Source organism: Branchiostoma belcheri, unplaced genomic scaffold, assembly GCF_001625305.1.
Source record: "Branchiostoma belcheri isolate BF01 breed outbred unplaced genomic scaffold, Haploidv18h27 scaffold35, whole genome shotgun sequence".
Classification (NCBI taxonomy): domain Eukaryota; kingdom Metazoa; phylum Chordata; class Leptocardii; order Amphioxiformes; family Branchiostomatidae; genus Branchiostoma; species Branchiostoma belcheri.
Genome location: NW_017803965.1, coordinates 1,013,563 through 1,031,551, shown reverse-complemented (window position 1 = coordinate 1,031,551; position 17,989 = coordinate 1,013,563). Strand labels below are relative to the sequence as shown.

The 17,989-nt window shown below is 40.3% G+C and overlaps 1 protein-coding gene across 1 annotated transcript; it reads left to right on the top strand.

The window, feature by feature from the left end:
- The first annotated feature begins 1,693 nt into the window (after nucleotides 1–1,693).
- LOC109475860 (homeobox protein Hox-A7-like) lies at nucleotides 1,694–6,647 on the top strand. The gene is made up of 3 exons (XM_019776666.1): nucleotides 1,694–1,792; nucleotides 2,246–2,846; nucleotides 4,504–6,647. The coding sequence occupies exons 2-3, from the start codon at nucleotides 2,384–2,386 to the stop codon at nucleotides 4,749–4,751; spliced, it is 711 nt and encodes a 236-aa protein (XP_019632225.1). The 5' UTR covers nucleotides 1,694–1,792; nucleotides 2,246–2,383; the 3' UTR covers nucleotides 4,752–6,647.
- Nucleotides 6,648–17,989: the final 11,342 nt, after the last annotated feature.

Below are 17,989 nucleotides of genomic sequence, written 5' to 3'. Positions count from 1 at the left end.
CACCTCTTTTTGTGATCCGACCCCCACATAGACAAGCATTAAAGTATCCCGTTTCAAACCGTGATATTTTTTTTAAATCAAATGCTCTAAAACAGAAAGATATAAACTTTGCTAGTGGAGTGTTGACATGTGAAAGTTTAGGCGTTAATTTTAGAGTGCAGTGTGGTTGTTATCTTGCATGAAGCGGCCGCGAGGCGACAAAGAGAGCTATTCGCCACCTCGGTACAGCCGATCTAGGTCCAACACGTCTAATGGTGGCAATGGAGATGCATCTGTGGCGCGATCGAGTGTTGAGAGCCCGGCCGCGTCCCACAGAAAGACGCATGTATTCCTGGTATCAAACAAATAGAAAATCTAATATCATGGGCGGATGTAATGGTGGACAACAAGCGCCCCGTTTCGGCAAATGGTCGGCGAGTTGCGCGTTGCATCCCGAATGACTGACAAGCGCGTTATGTCAGTTATTCATTGATGAGAAATCAATTGAACCGACCATTACCGGGCCGGTCGGTGGAATCTATCACCCGGGATCTCCTACTTAGCCTGGACGTGTTTTCATAGCGACATTTAGAAGACAAACGCAGTACAAAAGGCCACGTTATGATATGTATGTGGGATCAAATAGAATGAATGACGCGACGACACGCAGTTTGTCCAATCAGCCTGTGGGTCTGATGGCTAGCCCGGGGTAGGCCTTAAGTATTCGCGTGGCCCGTGTCTTAACTGTCTTTCGGGATTTGAACAGGCGAGCATTTTCTGCGGGCGATCGCGACCCATCTCCAATTTATCATGACTCCTTTCCATAATGACTTCCGCCGATCGTGAACTTCGCTTGAACCCGGTTGCAGCCCGGCCGTAGAGAGATGGGATGCACGGGTCGCTGATTAAATTGCGTTTTGTGCCAATCGCAGCACGACGTTTATTTTAGAGTCTTTGCGAAAGAAAGGCGGCGCGCGATCCAAGCCTGGAGTAAAGGTTAGAGACACAGTGCCACGGAAGGGAAGAGAAGTTGAGCCGCCAGCAGCACCCTACAACCCGGAGCCAGCTTTTCAACCGAGTCAGGTGCGTTTTTTGTTTGGTGTCAATCTCAACGGGACTCAGACTACTACCTTGCAGTTCCACTTACACGATCTATGTGGCGTTGTGCCCTTTCTCGTAGGAGCAAATATCAAGGGGGGACCTGCCTTATCCCATCTCGTGTTATCACTCCTGTCAAATTTGAACAAATTAACTTGGTGGGATCAGACTAGTCTTGGGAGCGTTTTTCTTTCCTTTGCCCTCGCCCCGGGGTAACATTTACCGAACAGAAGTGTGTGTGTCTCCTCGCGGGGTTTCGATAATAGGTATTTCAAATTTATTTTCTATAGAATAACACTGGAGGCAAGACTTAATAGCGCTGTAGTCTAGGCTCCATGGAGATGCTTTTGTAGCGTACAACAGAAGGTGAGAATGCCCATCCTCGGGGTTAAAACGACCAATCGTCGCCATGTATCATACCGACTCATCCCCACCATTTGGAGCGTGTGACAGGGTCGCGACAAATCCCCCATTGGTTTAAACAAATGAGGATACCCTCGCTGTTCCATAAACATGACGCTACGCCGTCAGTCGACTATTTAAAAACCGCCTCCGTCGCCTTTTCGTCGCAGGTGGTATAGACCTCCGTGTTCAACTTGCTTGGACCAGACCGAAGCAGGACTCCGACCCTAGGAGACCCTTGTCACCACCCGCCGACCTCTCCTGCTCCACCCCGGCGGCACCCAGACCACCCTGTCCCCCACCCGTACTATAGGTATGCTACTTTTCTTTTTTTTCTACTACTAGAAAGCTTTTTACGGTGTGTTTCTCTGCTCTTTTGGCCTTTCGCCTTACTGCCGATTTTACGCCAGGTTGCGGTTTTGGTGACTTTGCGTTTATAGTTACTTAACGGCCTGGCCTACATCGCAAACCTGTTACACTAGACTATACAGGGACGTAAAAGATTCTCCAGCTGGGTTTTATATTGATGTGCCGTTGTGCTTGTTCAAGTCTAGTAAGTACAATGTTCAACGCTTTATGGCATAATTACCCATAAAATGCCACTTTATTCCGGGTCTTTGTTTTAAACAGCGTTCGGGGAGGTACCCGGGTAAACGGTAGATTTCACTATAAAATATCATAATGCCATCACTTTCGGTAATTATGAGGCTCCGTGACCCACAAAGGTTGATAAAACACAAATAAATTTCTGTCGCTTTTTTCCTAGATCGGAGCGGGTCTGCGGTTGGTGGGAGAGGCGAGTCACGTGGGGGATTTGAATGCCATAATTGGAAGTGTGGATCACCCCAAGTTGCTGTAACTATTCATCACTACCTCTGGGGACAAGACGACCACAAATCACCCGATGAGTTCGTACTTTGTAAATTCTCTGCTTACTAAATACCAGCCCGGAGAAAGCCTCTCGAGTTCGAACGGGTTTGCGGGAGTGCCGTCCTGTAGCTACGGGGAGCTGGCGTCCACGGCGCGAGGGGGGTACCATGCCGGGGCGTACGGCCCGTACCCTGCTACTAACTCCGGTCCTAGGGACTTCTACAACGGCGGGGCGGCTGGAGGCTACGGGAGTCCCAACGCACACTACCAGGAGAGTCCCCCCGTGTCCAGCTACTGCCGAGGCTCGGCGGAATCGGCGTCGCCTCCCCAGTCTATGAGCGCCATGCACGGGGCAGCCTGCTCCTACCAGCAGGCAGAAGTTCGGAAAGATATGGCTGGAGTCGGCGGACACCCGGGCCACCCCGTACAGCAAGCCAACCCCGCTCTCAACACCGCTCAGATGACGACCCCTATCTATCCATGGATGAGAAGCACAGGTACACACCACTTTCCTATCCGCGCACTGCAAACTCACGCCACACCAACACGTACTCCCCCACAACTTCCCACCGTGGTAGCCTTGCCCCCAAGTTTACACGCACCCCCGTTAGTCCAGACCCTAATGACGGGTTTCCCCGACCGATCCAACTGTTCGTTTTATGTGTTCTTTTATGCCAGTTGTCGTGATATATATGAGGTCACCGGGAGTCAGTGTGCCGGCAGGTTTACCACCTCCCTTAGGCGTGCTGCCCCAACAAAAACGACTATAAAAAACCAACCCAACACCGATAACGTCTCTCACTCATAGCCTTTTCATACAAAACGTTTACGTTAAATCATATATTTTACACGGCGGTTGAAACAAAACTAACATTTTAGAACCGCGATCGTCAAATTATATCGTCTGGATCAAACTTATTCGTTCTGCCGTTTTCACGTCGTAAAAACCTACCATAGAAAACCTCGGAAAGTCTGCTATCGCTTCCCCTGCAGCATTTCAATGGAATCTTGCGATGTTGGTGATAGTAAAGTGTTGTTCGTGACGGTCTCAGTGTTATAACGTCTCCTGTCCACGTTGTTCAACCCACCACGGCTACGACATGTTCTACCGACGTGACACTAGGTTTATCCAGCTTACAGCACATCAGCTACTGTTCTTATACCGTTTTTTCATTATTATTTGATTATTTGTTCTAACAGTTTGTGATGTCTGTTGTTACTGAATAGGTTCTATAAAAGGTGCTAGTCGTCAATGTCGGGTACCAGACAGCCATTTTGTGTACGTCTTTTCAAAAGAAAACAAAAGCCACGCCCCAAGTTTGTACCCTTTTTCGTGACGTCTCTCACACACCCCAGTCTGTACTCTGTCTCGCTTTGTGTCCACAGGAGTCAATATCACTAACCGTCAGTTAGGGAGAACCGTTTGAAAAATAACGTTTTTTAAAGGCAACGTCGTCAAACAACTTAAAAGAACATCTTGCCTTTAGTTTGTTACGATGGTTTCTTACCCGTTTCTTTTATTTCTATCGCTGCATGTACAATGTTAACATTGTATGTTTTTAAAAAAGTATGCATAATTAGTTTTTAATGGGTTAATAACGTTTTGGAATGTAGCGTCGTCAAGCAACTTGTCTTTTGCATGTTCGTTTAAATCTACGATGGTTGCTTATCTGTTTCTTTTATTTCTATCGCTGTATCTTCAATGTTACATTGTATGTATGTTTTAGAAAGTATGCATAATCTGTTTTTAATGATTAACGTTTTAAAGGGGCAACGTCGTCAAACAACTTAAAAGAACATCTTGTCTTAAGTTTATTCGTTTAAATCCACCATGGTTCTTTAACCGTTTCTTTTATTTCTATCGCTGTATCTTCAATATTACATTGTATGCATGTTTTAGAAAGATTCTATGGATTAATAATGCTTGCGAAGGGCAACTTAAAGAACAATTTGTCTTTTGTTTGTTTGTTTGTTTGTTTGTTTGTTTGTTTGTTTGTTGTTCAAATTTTCGATGGTTCCTTACCCATTTCTTTAGCTTCTGTCGCTGTGTTTTTAATGTTATGTGGTATGTGTGTTTTAGAAAGTACTTACCACAGTTTTAATGGCTTGAAGTGTTATATTTAATGTGATTATCTTCATTTTTTACGTCTATAGCACCAGAACGGAAGCGTGGACGACAGACGTATACCCGCTACCAGACCCTGGAGTTGGAGAAGGAATTCCACTTTAACAAGTACCTGACACGGAGACGACGCATCGAGATCGCGCATGCGCTGTGCTTGACGGAGCGACAGATCAAGATCTGGTTCCAGAACCGCCGGATGAAGTGGAAGAAAGAAAATAAACTGGAGAGTCTCAAACAACAACCGGCAGAGAGCGAAACATCGTCGACAACGTCATAAAAAAAATCCACTGCTCAAATACGGACGTTATTATTCTGTATGTAAATGTCTATGTGCCGTGAGAGAAAAAAACAGGAAAATATTGTACTTCACGGACTAATATACCTCAGTGTTTACGTTCGTTTTGTTTTTCTTCGGGAAGTATTATTATTTCCCTCTAGGTGGAAATATTATCGATGTACAAATGTAGGGATATTATATGTTGCTTGTATTGCCTGTCCTAGGTTTTGGGGGCGTTTGTGACAGAAAGAGGCTGAGTACGTTACGTGCAGTGACATAATCTGTCGACTCCCTGTAGAGGTATAAATAATATACTGGCAGACAGGGGGGCTTTTTTTGTAATGCTAGCGGCCCGTACGTACCGTCAGGCTAGATAACCTGATTCTGATTGTGATAAATGCTTCAACCATTAATCGTGCTTGGCGGTTGTCAATCAGAAATTTGCGGTGGCGCTACTGCTACTACTACTACCGTACGTGAAGATTCGCCCTGCGTTTGACCCCTCCGCTGCTTATTGCCCTGGTCTTATTTCTGTCACGTCTAACGGCAGGGATTTTGTGTTGACTGTGTAGTAGCTTGTCTAGTTAGGCAATCTTCGCTTCCACCGCTTTCCTTTTTGTGCCCAGCGCATTGATTTCTTTCTTCGGACGAAGAGAGCCGGTCGCCCCCATATCCCAGAAAAAGTGACGTGCCAAAACCTTAGTCTATATATCGACGCGCCTGAGAAAAATAAGTCCCTCCTATTTTTTACTTGCCTAGGGTATTACGGAAACGATATTACATGTAGATATGTTGTAAAAGCTAGACCTACACCTACATAACAACAGATTGAATCTTTACGGCAAAACGGTTGGTTTATGGTTGTTTAGTGACCCCTGGGTCTTGCCCTAGTCTCTCCCACAATATCGAGTGAATTATGTCGGAGTAACGTAGCCATGTGTGTGACATTGCGCTAGGTATTAAGTTCTTGACTTCTCTGACCCAAACGGCCAACCTGTGTTTTAACTAGTTTGGCTAGCCGCAATGAGAAGCCTCGCCTAAATGAGACCAAGCCTCTGATTGGTAGTGGATAACCGATAGCGTCTTTAACATCCAATCTATATTCCTCTAACTTCAATTAACGCTGCACGTACATTGCCAATGTCCGCAGTATTCACAAAGGAACAGGACTCTTTCTCATGTTGGCGTAAACACTCTGTTGTAATATTTTTTTTTCAATGGTTACAGCACTACAACACTGTAACCACCTGTTTTACACCATCCGTATCTGTTGTACGGTTAAGCTGTAAACAAAGGAGAGAGGTGTACATGCCAGGCGTCTTTACATCCTTCAAGGCAAATTAACATGGAAAGAACAAGCCCAAAGGCAAGACGCTAATGTCAGCTCTGCTGTATTGGAATGTCACCAAGGCTTTTCGCCGCAAAGATCCTCATCAAGATTGTACTTAAGAGATTTGTATCTCATAGCTTCTCCTTAATTTCGCCTGGAGAAACAGCTTCGAATGACTGGAATGTCTCACGGACTTAAACTTTCCTGCCACACATTTTGCACACTAAACTACATACCCCTAGGATGTAGAGAAAATAAATAATATAGACTTTTTTAATCTTCGTGTTGCCAAATAGAAGTAAAATCTACTATGTGCTTTAATACATTTTCGTTACTATGATAGGAAAGCAATGACTGATGTAAATTTTTTTATCATTGTAAACATATCTGTTCCCATATTGTGGTCTTACATATCTGACTAGACTTCATCGAAAACACTGTTACCCAGTATTGTAGTCTTGTTTCATCTTGCTGGAATTTCCGAAGTGTAAAGTAAGATGTGAAAATTGAAGCATATAGTATGGAGGGACTCTGAATAATGTCATGAATTCCCAGATCCAGTGTCAAAAGTGTATGAAATAAATGAAGTGCGAATGTGCGTCAAATTTGTATTCGTTTGTGGGTTAATTTGACTGTGTTGATTGGTAGATGGAATTGGAAAGAAGTCTCCTAGTAGATTACATTCTAGGGTTTCTGATTCATACCTCAATGTGCAGGAAAAGTCCCTATGGAGCTATAAAGACTTGGTGGATGTAAAATATCTCACCGACATGGAGTGTGGATAGCTACATGTCCAATTCCCATGGTGCCATGCGAGAATAAACATGGCGGTCACACCAAACAAAAACATCTCCGAGCGGCCAAGAATTCCTGTACAATCCACCGTATCGTCTGTTACCACAACACCGTTAACGGTTTCTCATTCAAAACAGTTTGAATTCACTGGTGTGACAAACACCCGTCGCCAGCCATCAAGCTACACTTCATCAACTTTATACTCTTTTACTGCTTTAATTTGACTCTCTCGATTGGTTAAGAATGGGAGCGGAGACCGCATACAAATTGCGGGTATGCCAGAGAGATAATTTATGGTCCAATGTACATCTATGGTCCCGCTACAGCAATAAACAGCTTTGCGAACAAGTAGATCTCCGACATAGGTGCCATTGTAGGGCAAGGTAGCACTATCTTCATCTCCCAGGATGCCATTCGGCAGAAAATATGGCCGCCTGCCCTAAACACCAAATTGTAGGGAAAGAGAATTTTCGTCTGAGGGACTTGTTGTTTTAATTAATAGGTGTCACACACAGTTCACCTGGTGGCTTATAAGTCAAGCTACCGTAGGCTTTTGCAGAGGGCGTCTTTCTATTCTTTATTTTTGGGCATGGACATTTTATACAGGGAAAAAACAGGTGGTCAAAACACACTATTGCAAAACCCTACTTTCATATTAAATTGGCATAGTATAGCCCCAATGAGAGCTTAAACCAGACTGTTTAGAAGTATTTATAAACAATCATAAAGTCAAGTTTAACATGGATAAACAACCCTTATTCTTTGTGAAATGTTTGAAAAGAAATTGAGTTTCATACATAAAGAATAGCAGAGAGTAACTATGAATAAAATAAAAACAGCAACATGTTGATATAAGTTCTTATGTAACTGAGGCGGTTTTGGCACTGTGAGCTCTGTCATATATTCTCCTGTAGTAGAGAAAAAGTCGACATTCTGACCCGAGGAATAGTTTTGGAAGAGAGCCATGAAATGAGTGGAGCTCTGGTTAAACAAATCAACGTTCTACAACAGACGTTCCAAAACAGCCCACCACAGGTGACTGAAAAACAACTCTAGGTACCCATATTGTAGTGTTCACATCTTATTTAACTCTGTGAGTGTAGAACGTACAACTACTACCCTAAAAGACTAATAAAATAGTTTAAGCATACACACAAGGTATAATAACAAGGCTATAAGCAATGAGTCCTTGCTATGAGCTTAGATTAAAGGCACCCAAAGCGATCTCATGGCAAAGTGAATTTTCTGGTCATTCTTTTTTTATTATTCGTTTTCACTATAAACAAACATTCACACAGAGCCTCCCTAATTAGAAATTGAGCATAAGCATTAAATAACTAATAAATGAAGGAATATCTATAAAGTATCTTACTTCAAAATGAAACAAAGACGTTACATAAAGTACAGCATTCTTTTAATGTAGTCCTATCCCATACTGGGCCATAGCATACTGGTATATGTGAGGCCGTAAAAAAGAAATGTCACTGACGGAAAACGGTTGCTTGTTTCGAATCATAAGCCTGTTCCAGCTATTTATTGGTGGTACCAAAAAATAAAGATATTCCTTCACGTCCCGTATGAAAAAATGTGCTGAGAAATGGTAGTAAATGTCAATATCAGACAGATTTCCTCATGTAAAATATTTCTGTATTGCCATTCTGAAGTTGCATCGGATGCCTTTGACAAAAAGCTGTCTCTCTTCTTAGATGCTCCCCAAGCTCTGCATGCATCTCAGGAGCCCGGTAAAAGTTGAAACTCGGAGCGATTGTAGAGTTAGTTCATGTTGCGGTTGTGACCTCAACTTCACCTTTGGGGCTCACGTTGCAAGAATCGTTCAGCGCTCCGTCTGTTATTGAATGCGGGCTCATTTGCTTGCTATCCGACTATTAGGATCTAGTTGCAAATGGCGTGTTCGCCAGACCAATATCTGTTCACCTAACGTTTTAAGATTGCGGTGCGTGCAATGGGGGGGGGGGCGTCATGCCAAGGGATGGTTTAGGATAAGGAGAAATGGCACTTATTTTCACCGATGCTATTTAGCATTTGACCTATAGGTTGGGACCAGGTGTGTTGACCAATTTCTTCACGGAAAAAGATTTCCAAACTGTGCTTACCTCAAAAAAGTTCTAATTTGTTCCAACACTAATACACCTTCACAGAAATGAGCAGAAATCTTGCAGATTATCAGTGTACCAGTTTTAAATCCTACTTGACTACGTTTCTGTAATAAGTCGCATATTTTAGTTTAGATATATTGTTCGGTGCGTGTGCATAGTTAACATTAACACAAGAAGTTTGCCAAATGGGTCGTTATATGTGGAACCTAGACGTTTTGAATTACACCTGTTACCGTAATGCTTCGTGGTCCGTTGACCATTGTTTCGACGCTTGTTCTATGTCGTTCTTTATTGTTCTTAGGGAAAAGCACTATTAGATCTCCAAATCTCTCATCTCGGTGTCCCAGAGAGTGACTCACAACCTTGAAGAGATTGTCTATCATCCGTCTTTTGCCTTACGGTCGTTGGACCCGCTTGAGCGGACACTATATGTTTACATATGGCCTGTGGGGCACGGTAGATGTGCAACTGGCCTTCCTGAATACAAGTCCTGCCCTTGCTCTCAACCCTTGCTATGCACTGTGTCCCCTTAATAACCTCATCATCTCTAATGACCTGACATCAAATCTCCAGACCTTAACCAAGGGTGACAACGTTACGACCCTCTTACCCCAAAACCCACGCATCTTTCCCAAACGTTGTCTACGGTGTCCATTAGTAGGGTAACGTAGCGTGGCCTCCTGGCCGGCACGTTTCTGGCATATCTACGTCCCTTCTATACACCTTTCCCTCTAGATGAACCCGGTTGGACACAGATGGAATTTTCGCTGCGGGGTTATATGTAGTGTGTGTTGAAGAGCAGCGCCAACAAGTGATGTGTGCTCTAACCACATGTGACATGAGAGATACGCTCCCCAACCTTTTACGCATGCGTACTGGCGCACGCCTTGACGGCGGCCATTTTTATTCTGCCGGGGTGAAAAGTACAGTGTTGGACGAAACTATTCCTCAGCGGGGGGGATTTATACCTATAGTAAAGCCTAATTTAGAATTTAAAAACGTGCATTCATGCATAACCTTTTTAAAACTAACGTCCAGACAAATATAAACAAAAATATCTCTAAATATTCATCGGCAAATTAAAAACAAATATATAGAAATGTATAATCCCTATCAAAACGTAATATATGACTGGTATAAAAATAATGTGGACTACATGGTATCCTTGTTAAAATTGATAGATAGTATATCGTTTTCAGTCTCCTAATTAAAGAAGGAATTTTAACAGATGCACACTTAACGTGGGTACACTTTCTAATGATTTACATCTAAAGGCTTTTTAAAATACCAATTGCATCCGTAAAATAGCTATACTAGGTCTAAATGTCTTTGATACTATATTTTTTCCTAAATGCGTGGTAGTTTGTTATATTGTTTCAATAAAACAAAAATCACAAAGATGTACACTATTTCATGGTGAATTTTTTTTTCATCGTCACAAAAATGCGTCTGTTTCATGTCACGCAACAGGTTCACACATAGCGGGTGCCTGGTACAAGCGACATAGGCAGTTACACTTTTAACGAAATCTCTAAAATCTGTACTTATTATACCACTTATTTTTCATTTTTGTGTTCTAAAACATGTCCACGTTAAACCCTTGTGAAGTATGATTATAAAAACGCGACGTATTTTACGAAATCGGCGTGTGTGTGTGCCTGTGTGTGTGCCACATTGTGTAAGACAACTGACAGGTTTTCAACCACTCAGACACTCGTAAATTAAAGCGATTATTACGTGCTTACTGCGAAGTTCAAATCTCCGTTCCACCAATGAGAGCTCTCACATCCGTTGTAAAATCTGTTCCGTTGACATTCATTTCCTAAAAAATATAGCTGAACGGTTGAGAGGCCGCCATTTCTGTCGTCTCTTATCCTGTCGATTTCACGTGAAACCAACATGCTAGGACGGTTCGGAACGTGTCTGTTTCTCCACCAGACATTACGGAAGCCTGCGTGCTTCAAAAAAACTCCTCACCGCCTTACAAATTTGTGAGTATAACGATGCATTTGTAAGGTAGAAGCTACCATAGTTTCAGGTAGTCCTCTCATAAAATAACAATACAGTCGGTCGGGATGTTGTCTAGCGATATTCGTTGAACCAGTCTAGTGAAGCATTTACTTTAGTACCTTCTGACATAGTGTCATCAAATGATTCTTGGGTATACGTCTGGAAATGTGTTTTTATAGAAGGAAATAATATACAGTTACAAAGGAATCCTTGCGCAATGGTGTGTTGACGATTTGAATTACTGTGGGAAGATGGTGGGATATTTGTCACCAAAAAACAGCGCAAATTATACACAAACTTTCAACTTTTTCGGTTTTAGCAACACCATTTCTGATGCTACTGAAATGTCTGTCAGTTGGTGTATATATTGTAGATATATTTCCCAAACCTGTCTCTAGTTTGTCTGCTATATGATATGTACATTACCATATGCGCCAAATCAAAAGTTTCCATACCCGAACTTATTCACATGTGATTTTGACCAAAACTGGGTAGCTATGTGTGTGACGCATGATAAAATAATATTCTACGCGCAATTATTACCAAGATTATGCCACTTTTAAGTGGTTGGTCTAAACTTCATTTATTAATGAATAACATAAAGAGAAAGTCGCAAGAAGCAAGCAAGAATGAAATATAAACTGTTGTTTGTTTACACTATCTATTTATAAGGAATGTGTGATATTTGAAATGCCCATGGCTTTCCTGAAAACATTCTTAATATATCATGCTACGATTTTACCATTCCTGATAAAAAACAATGTGTATTTTAAAGTTATAACGGTTGCGAAGTTTGAACATGGTGAATATCAGATGCGAACATGTAAGAAAAAATCTGCGAACTTTCCATAAATTTACTCACAAGAACTAGTCAATATTCATAGGTATGATATCATATAACATAAATTGCGTTTACTCAAAATATTGTGGCAGTCGTAGTAGATTTGAGGAGAAATATTTAAGCTCGTTTTACTGACTTCACGAAAAAAGCGATACGTTTATACCTCGAAAAATTAGTATACTGCTCAATTTCTGGCGTTTTGTAGGTGTGAGTTGCCACGCATTTGGCGTATAAATCATATTTACTGATCATACGAATTACGGAAAATCCCTGCACTTATAAAGAGCCAGTCTGTAACTATATCGACACTGTTAAATGTCATGAACCACTGAGTAAATTGCAAACGACGGAAAATTACTTTGCCGCAACTGCGAACACGCGCCGAAATAGAATGAAAATCGACCTGAGTCTCAGACGTATGGATTTTGCTGTCGAATATTTGCTGTCGATTACAAGTTTTTACCGTATCAGCCAAAATGTGTATTATGAAGAGTGAGTGAAGAATGTGCCTTACTTAGTCAATTGGAACAAGAAAGTGCCACGTGTTAAGTGTACATTGCATTTTGATACATGTGTTTTTTCAGAAAGGTAAACTAAAGGTGAACACTGAAAAAGCCTATTTTTCTTTCTCCTAAATATTGTCCGGAAATAAACCGTTGTATTCAGCAGTATACAGTATACAGACAGCAAAAAATGAATTTGACTTTTTTCCTCGTGTTTTTGTGATAAATTACACGTACAACACAACTCTTGCTTTTTCACTCCTTTTTAAGTAACATGTATATCGGAAGGAATTCAAAATTCACCATATATGCAATATCAATCTTTGTGTTGTCATACAAAACTCAACAAAACAAATACTATGTAAAAGTAGCAACTTCGTGCAATGACTTCTTTTCACGATTCTGGTTCCCAGTCACCTTCCCAGAAACTTCACAAACAGGTCCTTTGCTTGTACAGGTCAGTCGTCGGTCGTCACTTGACAGTTTCTTAGTCACAACTTGAAAGTTCGCATCCATGTAGTGGCCTTGAAGGGGATAGAAAGTTACTTTGAAGCGAGCTGATCGCTAATGGCTTCCCAGCTTGAGGAAAAAGTCGACTCCATAGACGAATCGCTTCCCTTCAGGTGTTTCCAACACAACTAGCTAGGATTACGGCTTTCTTATCGACAACCGCAACGACGGCCATCAGAATGAACAATGTTACAAGTCTTCTTAGGGGTTTTTATGTTAACGAGTATTTGGTCATTTGTACAACTCTATCGCCGGCCCTAGTGGTCATCTTGAAGATAAAGATCTCACGGAGCAGTGGAGGGTCGCAGAGATAAGACGGACTCGCTTTGTGTTCGAATCCTCCCATTTATTTGTACTCATCTTTCATTCATACCTACCACCCCAGCTTCGGACTTCAAACGAGCTGATTTAGATATAACCCGTGAGGAGAGAGAATTTAGCTGACCAGTCGCTTTACTGATATGGCTACTTTGATTACACTGTGCTAGCATCGATATCGACAACACGGAAAGATCTCGGGAAAAAAAGTTGTGAAATAATAGTTTATTTGCCGCCACACGTTTGAGTTTACGTTTTAGTAGTGTAGATATTTTGTAGATATTGGTTTATATGAGAGATTTTAGGCTTTCGTAACACGCTTGTGGTTTTTGAAGTTGTGAGAGACCATCATTACTCCAGTCGCTGGAAACATAATTGAGAATTCTGTGGTAGGATTTTCGACTCGTTCTACATGACAGGCCTTCTTATTTCTCAGCTTTTAGTACTGTGTCGTAAATTTGTCGTCTCGCACTTTCAAAAAATGACGGCTGATCACGTTCTTTGGATGCATGGCTGAGCGAAATTTGTCAAAATCAGGCCTTATAATGGGTTCCTCTTGCAGGCAAATTGATTCGGAGGGATTGTCGTAATGTAGGTATTGAGCGAGGAGCCTAGGTTCATGGCTAGGTCAGCGGGTCAAATGGAATCGGTCAAACTGTTGCGAATTTGTACAAAAACTCTTCCAAACTTTCATATTTACCCATCCCAAGTCCTACAGTGATCAAACTACTACTTTTCTAAAATCCAGATTTTTTTCTATGTTTTTTTTTTGTTTGTGAAGAAGCTAACACAAGTCAAGAAGAAGCTATGACAAGCGAACGTGCTGTAGAGATTTCGTCTTAGCTCAAAGAAAACATGAACTACCCCTCTTCTTTAGAATTGCAGTGGCGATTCATATTTTTCAAGATTTTGTACTTTCTGCCTATTCTAAAGAACGAAAGCTCGAATTTTACATAATATAAACCGTGACATATGTTGTTCCTTGACACAGAAATCTGGGAACATATCACAAAGATTTTGATTCAGAAGCTTACATCAATTTGAAAGCTGCGAAGTAACCGTAGTTTATTACCCGGATTTTTTTTACTTCTATATATTTTTCTGTCATTTCAAACAAAGGATGAGTATTTCTATACATTTTTTGTGTCCTAAAGCTTTGTATTATTACATACACATGTATGATATCATTTACGTTACTATGAAATATATTGTTGTCTTAGATTTCGAGCCGGGTAACACCACAACACTTTTGTTCATTTATACCAAGCAAGCTGATCAACTAAATCAGTTTCTCAAGCGATGACTGTATACAAAGATGCGCAAACAAAATTTATTTACTTGTGACTAACTAAAGCTTTAAAAGATTACTATTAAGTAGTTATATTTGAGTATTGTGTCTTTTTATGTACAGGTGCTAGACAGGTAGACGCCATCTTGGATTTCTACCATGACGCCACCACATCAGAAATACATGCCACAATTCAAAGTAAGTTACAAACTTATACTTTCTTTGACTAATATGTATAAGTAGTGCTTAATAATGAATATGTCTACTTCTATATTCTAAAACATTTTGGAATAAATCTCCACTTTATTCCGAACACATATTTAGTCAACCTTTACAAGGTAAGACTATTTACTTTATATCATAAAATATAATTCACGTAGTACAGGTAAGAAAGATATGATAACTTGAATCAGAAAGAAAGTATGTTATTGACTAATATCAATACGTGTGTAATAGACTAATATCAATAAATATTTGTGGGAATTTTTCAGGATCGCAAAAGTATCTTCTGTTTGTACTTGTGTACTTGTTTGTGTCTTGAAACACAAAAACACATTCTACACAAATGCATGCATCTTTTTTTCACCAAGGATTCTTGCACTAGAGTATAGGTGTCAAACTTTTAACTTCATCTATAACTGTGTAAGATACATTTATTGTTTTTTTTATTCTTGGGTGTACTTGTATATGTTTGTTACATGTTATATGCTTCGGACACATCGTTTAAAACACAACAACACATTGTACACCAATACATACATGTATGTCTTTTTTTCACCAAAGATTCTTGTACTGGAGTATAGATCTCAAACTTTTAGTTTCATATATAACTGAGTAAAATACATTTACTATTGTCTAAGTACAAAATTCAGAGGGTTTGCTTGGTATAAAAATTTTGTATATAATGTATATGAGAGATGTATTGTCTTGTCCGTTGTAATTTGTAATTTATGTACGCAAACATTCTGCAATTCAAGGAGTTTTTGGTGTAGTAAGGTTTGCTTTTTGCTGTTTTAATACGGAGAAAATAAAGTATAAAGTGAAGCGCATACACTGGACCTATATCATGTCAGTGTCACCCCTGTTGGCTCCGACCTTCACCTCTTGTGGCATCCTGGTTGGTTGTTGTAGTGATTGCATTAAATCGTCCATCCGACATGTTAACCCAGGGTGTTGTCAGTTGAAGGATCTGTGGGCCCTGCATCTCAGCGAGGTCCCCGTGATCAAGTTATAAACAGCCATGTCAACGGCTCGACATGTTCTCCCCTTGTTAACACACGGAATTAGGGGATGCGGGGTCGAAGTACATCCATAATTTTCCCGCCAATCTGACAAACAAAGAAGTTTTATGGTGTTTGGGGATGTCACCTTGAACCCTGACCGTGCTTGGTGTGAGTTGTGAGGTTTAACTACATACAACACAGACGTGCCTGCTGGTCTTGTGGTCTGACTCTCGAGCTCTCGGCTACAGGAAGATTTATATAAACGGTACTTTTCTAAACAATTTCTGTGTTTCTAATCTATAATATCTTTGCCGTCATTCTATTTGCTTATAAACATGTATGTAACTCTAGGCTTTATCCTTATATTGAAGGTCTTTCGTGATTATTTGTCTTTGCCATTGGCTGACCAAACTTCATTGTGTTAGCAAAAGTTGTGTAAGAGCTTTTTACTGCCCAACTGTGTAAAACCAAAAGTATTCATATCTGTTCAGTTAACATGTATTTCATTTTTGTCAGAAAAGGGGATACTGGTTTAAACAGGATTGCTATCAGAAAGCTTGAGTGTGACTTTTTTTACAATACAAACAGTTGTTATCAAAACATAAGTGAATACTGTAATTCTTAATTCTCTGTATATATGGTCTAAAGTATTTCCTTGGCAAGATTTTTTTCAGTCAGAAAATTTTAAGATCAACACAAGCGACGCCTTATAAGATCAAGTATTTGTAGCAAAAGAAGCCAAATAAGAACTGTTATGCTACAGTTGTGTAATAAAATGGATTGGCATGGCGGAAAAGTTACTTAATTATTGTTGATAACCTTTTGCAGTTTTTATTTTTTCCTTGGATTTAGAAATGTCACTTTCATAGGCTTCACATATTCAGTAATCTGTATTCTTAGTTATATTTTCAAATAATACAAAACAGAGGTATACCAGCCAACAAACTTGGACAGACTCTATTCTACTCTACTCTTGCCTATCTGAAATTTTCGAAATACTTTCTGTCGATGCAGATCTATTTTCAAGTATATTATGTTCAAAATCTAAAACTAAACATATAAAAATCTGTTCACCCTATTCTCTACGTATTTTGAATGTGGGCCTGTGAACACGGAAGATATCATGAAAATTGTTAGTGTTCTTTTTTTTACATTCGTGGTAGAGTTAGGGAAAGTGTGTTCACCATATCACAGAGACAGGTTCAACGTCATGTTTGAAGTAAGTGTACTTGTTTCAATTTGTCATTTCTTTCAAAGTATTGGCATCTAAGCTTGTTAGAGCTAAGTAGTAAGAGTTTTCCCTTCTTATGTACCATGTAGAAGTAAAATTTAAGGAACTGATCATAAAATTTCCAGTGATTAGGCGATTGGGATAGAGAATACATGTAGCGCTACATTTGCAGTGCCATCTAAATCTATAAAACGTTCTATTTAGTGTGTAGAGCTAAAATTAAGTGTATGGATCAGTATTACAAAAATTTTACAGTCACGCATTTGCCATTGTGGAGAACTAGGCAATGTTGTAGCGAAAGAAAAAAGAGACCTAATTCTTTGTACTACTGTTGGGCCACACGATAGAATAAACTCAATGTCGACTTTATGTTTGGACCGATTTTTTGCAAAAATAATATACGATTATATTTCAACAGAAGTGCGGGTTATAGGCTCAACATTATATCAGTATGACAGATATTCAAGTTACGAATAACGTTAAAGAAACACCATGATATTACGTGGCAAGGAACCTGTTTTAAACATCACATTGTTGGGTCTGAATTCGATGTTGTAGGCAGGATAGAAGTATCCATGTGTTATATGTTTTTTCAGTGGTAATATTTAGTACACTGTGCCATGCGGTGTAATACATTAGTTTTCATATAAAAATCAAGCCTAGCTATACACTATAATTAACCCTTTTTAAGTTTTGAATGATGCCTAGGTAGAAAAATACATTTGTACTACAACCAAGCCTTGTAGACTACTATATACCAACAGCCTGCTCGCTACATTTGTAGCCCCCATAGCACGCCAAAAACTGGGGGTTTGAGGGGTCTTTAGGGTCTTTGGGAGCTTTTATGTGCTATTTTCTGATTGCATATAGACAACATAGCCGGCCTGATAGAATTACCCCCGTTTTTAGAACTGAGCTGATCAGAAAACAGCCGAAGACCACCAAACCCCCAGTTCTATAAGCCTGCTACGGAGGCTACTAAATTTGACCCTTTCGCCCAAAACATACACAGGAAGGACCGTACGTGTTTTTTAGCTTTCTGTTGGCATACAGATACTGTGTGCTTTTACGT

Excerpts from the sequence above, each read along its gene's own strand:
- LOC109475860 (XM_019776666.1), top strand. The coding sequence starts at position 2,384 with ATGAGTTCGTACTTTGTAAATTCTCTGCTTACTAAATACCAGCCCGGA. Across the intron at positions 2,847-4,503 it reads TCCATGGATGAGAAGCACAG|CACCAGAACGGAAGCGTGGA; the intron begins GTACACACCACT and ends TTACGTCTATAG.